At 37.5% G+C, this 10,453-nt stretch overlaps 1 protein-coding gene across 1 annotated transcript; it reads left to right on the forward strand.

Moving 5' to 3' along the window:
- Positions 1-329: 329 nt before the first annotated feature.
- map3k8 (mitogen-activated protein kinase kinase kinase 8) lies at positions 330-10,146 on the forward strand. Its single transcript, XM_077200945.1, has 8 exons — positions 330-946; positions 1,585-1,918; positions 2,493-2,663; positions 3,861-4,122; positions 5,203-5,309; positions 5,975-6,127; positions 8,344-8,590; positions 8,674-10,146. Exons 1-8 carry the CDS (start codon positions 915-917, stop codon positions 8,796-8,798), a joined length of 1,431 nt encoding a protein of 476 aa, XP_077057060.1. The 5' UTR covers positions 330-914; the 3' UTR covers positions 8,799-10,146.
- Positions 10,147-10,453: the final 307 nt, after the last annotated feature.

Below are 10,453 nucleotides of genomic sequence, written 5' to 3' on the forward strand. Positions count from 1 at the left end.
CCTGAAGTCACAACTCGTTTATGGATTATTTCGTAAAGGTATGACGTTTCAATGTTAAGCATAACATTTTCAAAACAATGAATAGCCTAGTTTGTGTAATGTGATAAATCGTCTGAGCTGTTTTGCCTGATTGATTACAGGCATTCAGATAAATAGTTAAGGACATATGAAATACATCTTGGAAATAATCCATTAAACAAGAGCGATTTGAGGAGCATGCAATATTTTCCGTTCCAATCGTTTGCGCGTTGTCTCAAGGCCCCGCCCACAACAGGGGACATACCATGAACATGGCCTTGCCTTGCCATGTATACCCCACCCACTGGAACAGTTTTTCACAGGAACTGAATATTACACAACACCTGTTACCGCCACACCTGCAACCCAGACAGAGATCCGCTAAATTTGATTCGTTCTTGTTACTCAAATATTTTAAGTCAGTTCACCAAAAGATTCTGTTTCGTTTAGTGATTATTTCTACAAGTTTACTTATTGCTACATCGTCCAAGAACGATCGAATGGAAGCTAAGAAAACGTTTTTGTATCAAAGGATAATAAAGTGGGTGTGTTTTTTTTTCAAACGAGATAATGTTTTTCTTTGCTATCACGAGATTGTTAGAAGAAAGTAGGCCTAACTCTTTTGAACAAGTGAATCATGAAGAGGAAAGCAAATGACATCCTTATTTTCCACGGAACATTCTGATATTGGACTGTGGCTGGATTAAAGCAGATACGTGACCTCTCATGCTCTCAATGAGAAAATACCTCTCAGTGAAAACAAAGAAAACGAAACCGCAGTTGACGTATGAACGGAGCGGAGCGGAGGCGCAGCTCACACACACGCTGCACATTCCTCTTATCTGCGAGCGTCAGTCTGTTAGAGCTTCAGTGGGAACTATGGACCATCAGTGAGCATGAGCCCTGCTGTGAACACACTGACCGAAAGGTAGGCAAACGCTTGGTATTTTTACATATTAGGCTACATCGATTTGTTTTTGTGTAGCCTACTACATGATATATTCCGAACAGCTGTATTATTATTATCACAGTATGAAAATATACACTGGATTAGTCAAGCAGGTTATTGGCACTGACTCAACCTTGTCAACTGCCTAATTTCTAGGCTGTGTTTTTGAGCATTAGTTATTTGTATAATATAGCCTATATATTTATTATTATTGTAATGTATTAAAGTGTTTTATTAATTAGTAATTCTACATGAAAGATATCTCAGGAGATGATTATTTCAGAATGTTGCAGAATTAGCACCGTATTTTTGAGGAAATTGGGCATGTGGGGGTCTGTCAAAACAGACGGTCAACTTCACGATTTAGGTTGCTTTAACAACTTATTTGCAATTGTGAGTTTGTGCTGATGGGCATTTTTGCAAGTTTTTGCTGGTATTTGTTTTGAAAAAGAACCCCCATGTTGGGGTTTCCCTCCCCCTGTAAACCACCCCTCACTGGCAGGCAAAATAGAGCAAGCATGGTGATCAGGAAACACCTGACCACATTATATATGAGTGCATGCATTTAATTACATGAGTTCTTGTGCTGTTTCTAATTATCAAAAATTCTGTTCTAGAATTCAATCAAGGATGGAGTACAAGAATGAAAATGCTGGTATAGAACTGCTTCTTGCTCACATGAATATTGAAGACTTCATCCAAGAGGCAGAGCATTTCTACTGTGTTGGTGAGGAGGTGGAATCAGGAGTCTCATTTGAGGAAAGTTTCTCGCAAGAAGACATGGACGAGAATGAGGAAACGCCACACGATCTAATCAAACATGCGCAAAACCCCGGAAAGGTCCGTTATGGGACAGCATCCGACCTCCTGGACTTTATCAATATGGTCTCAAACATACCACCCTCCTCTCTCCTAGAGGTGGATCAAGAAATGGGTGTTCTGCTAAACAAGGTAAGCTCAAATTGATGGTTATTTACCATATATCCATAACATAAACAGCTGATCTATACAGTTTGGTTTCAGGATTAAGTAAGTGAATGTATTTAAAACGTCTTTACACTGTGAGATTGTTGGCTTAAAGGGATAGTTCTCCCAAAACATGAAAATTCAGTCATCATTTACTCACCCTCAAGTTGTTCGAAACCTGTATGAATTTCTTTCTTCTGTTGAACACAAAAATAAGATATTTAGAAGAATGTTGGTAACCAAACAGTTGATGGGACCCTATTGACTTCCATAGTATTTTTTCCCCTCTATACTATGGAAGTCAATGAGGCCGATAAACTGTCTGGTTACCGACATTCTTCTAAATTATCTTCTTTTGTGTTCAGCAGAACAAAGAAATTCATATAGGTTTGGAACAACTTGATGGTGAGTAAATGATGATAGAATTTTCATTTTTGAGTGAATTATCCCTTTAATTAAACCAAGCTTATTTGTAAATACTTTGAGTAAAGGAGTGTTCATACTTGTTTTACAATTTGTCATAGCCTTACTCTCATAAACGCCCTGTTTGTTCCTGCAGACAGACATGATCATTAAGGAGGGGCATTATCGCATAGATCTGGACGTTCTTCTGTTTCCGTGGAAACTGACCTACAAGCCCCTAGGCCCTGGACATGTTCCCAAAGGCTCATTTGGGAAGGTCCATCTGGCTCAGGACACCAAAACTCGGAAGCGAATGGCATGCAAACTAGTAAGTTCGGGAATGCAGAGAATGTTTGTTTCAGGAACAGTTTTTTTTTTTTGGCAAATATAGTTGTTTTCATTCCAATGTTAATGGACACGACTTCCCTTCTGGGAATATTCGTTCTTTTATGACTAAAGCAAAAACATATTTTGTACTGCTTGTTCAAAATAGTATGTTGAAAACAATTTAATAAGCGCAACATAAGGATTTCAAACATAAAGTAGTGAAGTAAACATACAATTTTCTTATGAAAATATAACACAGATGACACGTTATAGTGAATGTGTTCTTGTGACAATCTTATGCACCATCATGTAAGATCACAAGGATTTATGAACAATGGAAAAAAATGACTCTTAAAAGAGAAGCACTCTTAGAAATCGTTGTATTCAAATGAGGAAGAGAACATTTTGGAAATAACGCAGTTTCTCTAAAATGTTCAGGAGGTCAGTCTGCAGTATGCAGTGTTTGAACAGAAACTGAGAATGGCTCTAACATACACAGGAAGCTGACAGGAACGCCCCCGTGGAAACATGCAGCCCACAGAGATGGTGTCTAAACTGTGTGGCAGTGTGCAGATGTCTAGTGGAGAAGAAGTTTCAGACTTGTGGTCAATATAAAGTCGGTACGAAATGGAAGTTGCGACAGTATTTTCTTTCCTATTGTGACGTGTATCCAAATGAAACGGTTTCTCAAACAAGAAACAAAATAGGAAGGGACTTGATTTTGTCCATTTTGCTATTGCTGCAATCTCATGTGAGTGAACATGTCTTTAGAGAAGAGAAAAGATGTCGTTGCGAAAGGGAGGGGAAGTTATTTGGATTAAAGATTATGAAATAATGATGTGTCATGAAATAATCATTATCAATTGCTGAATCAAAAACATTCACCCTCTTAATGTGGCCTTTAGGGTTTTGATCAAATAATTAGTAATCAATTAGTGGTCAAGGCAGCCGATGTCTGCAACAATTATGCAATATCACACAAGCAGTGCTAGACTTCACATATATGACAGTGTGGGTTCTACCTTCTCTAAGCCATCTATATTTTGTCCTTTCTTATCAAATTGCATATATGAATTCTTAAATCTTTTTATGCATTTAAGTATAGTAAGCAAGTATAGTGGTGATTATATATTACCAAATATATTGGTGCACTTCCATACTGTCTGAAATGTTTAAAGTAAGTGTACATTCTCTCCAGATTCCTGTGGAACATTTCAAGCCTGCAGATGTGGAAATCCAAGCCCGGTTCCGGCATGAGAACATAGCAGAGCTGTACGGGGCATTGCTGTGGGAGCAGACGGTGCATTTGTTCATGGAAGCGGGCGAAGGGGGCTCGGTTCTGGAGAAGCTGGAAAGCTGTGGTCCAATGAGAGAGTTCGAGATCATCTGGGTCTCTCAGCAGGTTCTGCGAGGACTGGAGTACCTGCACTCGCACAACATTATACACCACGACATCAAACGTAAGAGCTTTGGATTGCATCATTAGGGATTGTTTTTCTGAAATATCACTGCCGTTTCCTTCCAAACACATTGCGTTTGACCATGTTGGATCAGCTGCTTTGAATTGAAACAGTTCAAAACATTCTTCAAAAGCGGTGTCAAATGCAGTTCAGTACTTTTTCATTGCAACCACAAGCAACAAAACAAACACTGTTATTTCCTTCATGAATGCAACAAAAGGTGCTCTGTAAGTAAGTCAGATAATGACTATGTGGTCAAGAAAGGTATTCGGCCTATTTGACAGAACTTAAAACTAGGCCACTAGGAGGAAGCAGCAGTGTAAATGATTGACAGAGGATTGGCCACAGACTAGAGAAGTTCATTTTTAGTGTTTTTAGATTGTGCCCTTCAAAGATGAGGAACACAACATAATGAAATATGGTAGGGTTGTGGCAGACAACATTCTGCTGCTGTTTAGTCATACGCAGAAGCCCATCAGTGCTGCAGCTCATGACTTCTCAGGCGTCTGGAATTTCCAGTCAGGACAGCGAGAGGAGGGAGGAGGCAGATGTGATTACTCAAATGTATTGCTTTCCGGGGCTTATTCAACAGGCCATCCGTCTAACTAGTGCTTTCAAATTTCAACAAGACTGACAGAGTAATGTTTAGAGACATAGAGATTCATTGAAATGAGTGACCAATCACAGTTGCCCGCTTTGTGGTTTTGAGTGGTTTTGTCTTCTTTGACATTCGCCTTGGAGAGGAAACATGTTATTTCAAGTAGTGTCAAATATGGAAGTAGAGCAAGAAAAAGGGGGTTTTGAGACTTCTGATGTTCTGTTTTTCAATCCACCATGAGTAATGAATGACCTTAGTCTGCTTCTTGAAAACAACACCTTGCTACTTGTCTGGTGCAGCACATACACGAACCGAACAACCTAAATTTTGCAAAAACAATTAAGATATAGTTGCAATGTCTTATGTATATCATACGAAATATCTCAAATATCACTACATACTTCTGAACACTTAATTATTATGATTATTTTAGATTTAATGTGTCATAAGACATGAACTAAATTCTCTTTTTGTCCCTGCAGCCAGTAATATTGTGTTGATGTCCGCCAAAGCCGTGCTGGTGGATTTTGGTCTTACAGTACAGATGAAGGATGATGTATATGTTCCTCGGGACCTACGTGGCACCGAGGTGAGTGTGTTTGAGGTCACTTTGCACACTTACATTTTTCCATACTTGGTCTGTCACTGTGTCATGATGACTAAATGCTAGTCTATACTTAGAAATATTGCAGAATTTGGCAGTTCCTGATTGTGTTGGTGGCAGACGTCCTTTAGAAAGTCACTGAATAAATATTGTCTCATCGTACATTTTTTAAATAGTTAAAGGGCAATTCAGACAAACTGAAAGGAGATCTGAAACACTAGAAGGCACACACACACATATGCACTTTTTTCCTCTCTCATTCTGTTCCCTTACAATCTCTGGGAAAGGCCCAAAACGACACAAACACATGCCATTAGCACACTGAGGCGTGTTGACTTTTTGCCCCATTTGGAAAGTCCAGCATGCCTTGTTAAACAGGATTGAAGACTCCAACATAGAATAATAAAGTTGTTTACTACTAGGCAGTACAGTGAGCAGTTTGCCAGATGTCACATTTCCCTATTACATCACAAGTTGTTTTTCATATTTATATTATTCAGAGTGACTGAACTGTAGAAAACAGCCAGTCCAGTCCAGTGTTCAATGCACAAAATTGCATTACAAAATGAAGAAAACCTGCTGCGAATTTTGTTAAAAGCCTCTGCACATGTGGATCTGAGCTCATATTTCTTGTTTTTCCTTCTATACAGATGTACATGAGTCCAGAACTGGTTCTGTGTCGAGGACATAGCACAAAGACTGACATCTACAGCCTGGGAACCACAATCATACACATGCTGAGTGGCAGTCCTCCATGGGTTAGGAGATATCCCCGAACAGCCTACCCCTCATACCTTTACATAGTGAGTGTGCTTTGTCGATTTGATCATGGTGCATCAGAATGCCTGCTCTTTTAATTATATGTTGTTTGTATTTATTTTACTGCACCGGTATTAGGGAGAGTCCCTGAACATGGTGAAACCTCATAAAAAAAACAACTATATGCATTAACCACAGCTTAAAACCCAGAAATGCCAAGCAGGCTGATGTCATACCTTCATGACATTAAGCCTCTGTTAGCAAAGCATATTATCATGTTTTATGTCATCTTTTTTATTATTTTCTTTTAATTTTCTTATTTTTTCACCATTTGAACCACTGTCAAGGATGCTAATTATGTATAATTTTAATAATAATGAATATTAACAAAATTTTATTTATAGTAGTTTTTATTTTATTTTTATTCTCTGTTAGTTTATTTATTTGTTTTTATTTATTTAAACTACTATTACCAAAGGATGCTAATTGTGTATAGTTATTGAATTATATTTATTCTTACGCATTTTATTTCCTGTCTTTTTATTATTATTATAAAATTATTATACATTTTATAAAATTATTTTATTATTATTTTTCTTTATTCGTTTTCCTTTTCTTCATTTGTGTTTCTGTTGTAACCACTATAAAGCAAAGGATCACAAGATATAACTTGTGATGGCAAGTTCTCCTTTCCATTGCAAACAATTTATAAATATCTCTTGTATATAAAAGAAAATCTGCTGTTTAAGCTTCCTCTACGTATGCTTTGCAGATTATTTTGACAGTGGCAGTTTTGCATGTTTCACTTTAAGAGCTGCACATAATGGAAAGCAGACTAAAAGCTGGCAACCTTTGTGTAGCAAATCCAACTGCTTTCAGTTCCCCTTTCAAATACTACACTTCCTTTTCATGTAATTGAATGTAAATTCATGCACAGTGTCTTTTTGCATGCGGCTGCTTGCAAATGCACCTGTGCCACCATTAATTTTCACCTGGGGTGGCTGGGTAAGATCCAGGCTGAATCTGAAATCACTCCCTATACCCTCAAATAGTGTGTTATTTGAAGGGACAGACATTTTTAGTGCACGTTTTTGAGTGCACTTATTCAATCCCACACTGCAATAACGAGTGTACAACCGATGTATGCTCAGCGACTGTCCGAATTTGCCCACTCGTTTTCATTCACTCCTTCAAGTGAACAGTATTAGTGGACTAACGTAGGGAATAGTGTGTGAGGGTTTAGGGGGTGAATTCGGATTCAGCTTGTGATAGTCATTTCATTGGCAAGGGCAAAAAAACTGCATCTAACATCTTACTCTGACCATGCATGGAATACCTTCATACATAAATAATAAAAAATAAAAAAATATTGATAGTAGACTATTAGTTTTCATGATTTTCGTTACAATAATAACCTTGTATACTCAAGTATCTTCCATAATTGTGTTAATTGATGAACTAATAGAGATCAGCGGTTGATTGTCATAGATGTTGGCTTAGGTTATTTACACAAAAAATATACGCGTTTTTGCGCTGGTTTTCTATTGTTTTTCACTTAAACACGGGGTAGGCGGATATGTTTGACCATTGAGCGTGCGCATGACGTTAAAGCTCAAGTTAAAGCTGCGGTCCATAACCTTTGGCACTCTAGCAGTTAATAAACAGAACCGTGGAAGAACATTGTAGCCAGAGCTACTGCTCTCTGTTTATGTCTATGACGAGTCATGCAGGTACTGGCCTACTACGTAGTGGTACCAGTTTAAAATATATAAACACTTATTATATAACACTTATTACCGGAGTGATTCAGGATAATACAAAAACACAGTTTGGAAAATGGATACATGATGTACTCGCTTGTTATATAAATGTTGGAAATTTTGAACACAAAAAAGTTATGGACTGCTGCTTTAAAATAAGTTCAACTTTAAAAAAAAAGTCTAGACCATTTTTTTTTTTGCATTCCACTGTCCGCATCTCATACTTGTTAATGCAAAGACAAGTTTTGTGTGAATGGAAAGCAGTGTTGCCATGTCCACTTATTATCTTTGGGCTTGTTATTTTCCCATATGTTAAAACTATGTTTTCCAACTTAGTTTGGCTGGTGTGTGTACTGTACGTGGCATTTGTGCCAGTGTCATAGTTCTTTGAGTGGAGAAAAGTCAGCTGTTTATGCTTTACAAAATGTTTGCGCACCAGGGGTGGCCAAGCTTCAATCAGAGGTGGCACTTCTCCCCTGATTTTCACACTCTGTTTGCAGATCCACAAACAGGCCCCTCCTCTGGAGGACATCCCGGAAAGCTGTAGCCCCGCGATGCGCAGGCTCCTCGAGCACGCGCTCGATAGGGTCCCTGCACGGAGGAGCTCTGCCACGGAATTACTGAACGAGGAGGCCCTCCATCCGTCTCGAGAAGACCAGCCGCGCTGTTGGAGTCTGGACTCTGCGCTGGAGGAGGGCACTCATCCACTTCTGCGACAGCACAGTCAGCTTTCAGACAGCACTCAAGGTACATCACACAACACACATACAGTATTTAATGTCAAATTCATTTGATAGCATGCTTAAGATCTTTTACTCTTGTATTTGTAGACTCTTCTTTGTACACTGAGGACTCTGGGCACTCTAAGAAGAAAGGTTCCCTCTATATGGATCTGGGTGCCTTGGCTGGTTACTACAATCTGGTTAGAGGGCCACCATCCAATGAATATGGCTAATAAGGTGGATTTTCCTGAGGACCAGTGTACTTGTATAGTCTGCATTAATATACAAGCTGTCGGATATGCATGGATGCATCATTTCAGTGGAGCCAAACTCTCCCACAAGATGATTCTGCATATATGGTGTCCTAAATGAGGACAGCGTACGCTAATAGGACAATGAGCCGTCCAATTAGAGATGGATGCTTTTTGAAATGCAAGAGACATTCAAGACTTGTTGAAGAGAAGAAAGAACTGTGGTTGTTATTGTTTGGTGAACAGTTTGTTAATACAGTTCCTTGTTTGTGCTTTTAGAGCATGAATATAATGAAACCATATTCTGTATAAAATACATAGTAGGAGGGATGCACCAATATAAAAATTCTGGCCAATACAAAAAAAATGATAATTACTTCTGATTTATGGCTGATAACAACTTCGTGAAAAATAACTTAATATTGAACAATATTAAAGCTATACACTATTTTGTTAAAACAATATATAAATGCAATTAATTGATGTATTACAACATTATAATGTACAGTATAAAAATGCATCTCTAATATTTCTAATATTGGCTGATAAACAATATTGGAGTTGGTATTTTGTGCATCCCTAATACAGACAAATACTTTTTCCTTTATATATATATATATATATATATATATATATATATACTGTAATTGCAAGGCTTGTGCTAGATGCATTGATTATGTATTCCATATCTGATCACATAAAGGCAGGCCTTAATGAGAGTAAAGAGATTAAACTAGACTATCACTGCCAACAGCAGATTTTTTTTTTAAATAATTTGATTATTTTTGACCATAGCAGTGCTATGTATGTTAAGAATGTATCTCCAGTGAATTACAAAGGCAGGCCTATGTTATCTGAAAGTATATGCATTCTGACCTACAATTGTAGGGTTTCTTTTTTTGTGAAATATTATTCATAATGTGGTGAGTCTGCTGAATTTGAATATATGACCTTAACATTAGTCAATCTGTGTCTTTAGCTAATCATTTCAGTAAATCATTTATGTTTAATTTCTATTTTGCAATCCCCATGTGAGTGCCTTGTCTTTAAATAGCTTTATCTGAGATCCCTGGATAATACATCCATTGTAAAAATATAAGAGATGGCAAAAAAGGACACTACAACAATACAGTTTTTCCAGGAATTGTTTTCAGATGATACTGAAAACTCATCTCAGGTAGATATTCCCATGGAATGTGTTTTTGTTAAGTAGTTGCAATGCAAGACAAAGACACGTGCACTCAGACAATGTAATAGATTGTCCAGATCCTCCCAATGTTTCAATGGGTTCATAAAAGTGACTCAATAAAAATCTGCTGTGACACTGCAATTTTGTTGTCTAAGCATCTGTATGAAATTGTTTTTATTTAATAAAATTAGCATGATTTTTAGCCTTACATGTGATGATACCTTGGATAAATATGCCAATATACTATACTGATGAACATTTTAAGGTTGTGATTTTAGATAACCAAGGTAAAATTACTCTATGGCTGTTTCAAGCAATACATAGTTCTTCAGAAGTTTCTTAGTCATTTTGGAAATACCAGAGAGTCTGTCTGTGATAAATGATAGTATCACCTAAGACGAAGACTGCTGTCTGTTTTTACTTTGGGGAAGTTATATAAAATAAATAA

The sequence above is a fragment of the Siphateles boraxobius genome, unplaced genomic scaffold (genome assembly GCF_051911475.1).
Source record: "Siphateles boraxobius isolate OS27281-9 unplaced genomic scaffold, OSU_SipBor_1 46, whole genome shotgun sequence".
Taxonomy (NCBI): domain Eukaryota; kingdom Metazoa; phylum Chordata; class Actinopteri; order Cypriniformes; family Leuciscidae; genus Siphateles; species Siphateles boraxobius.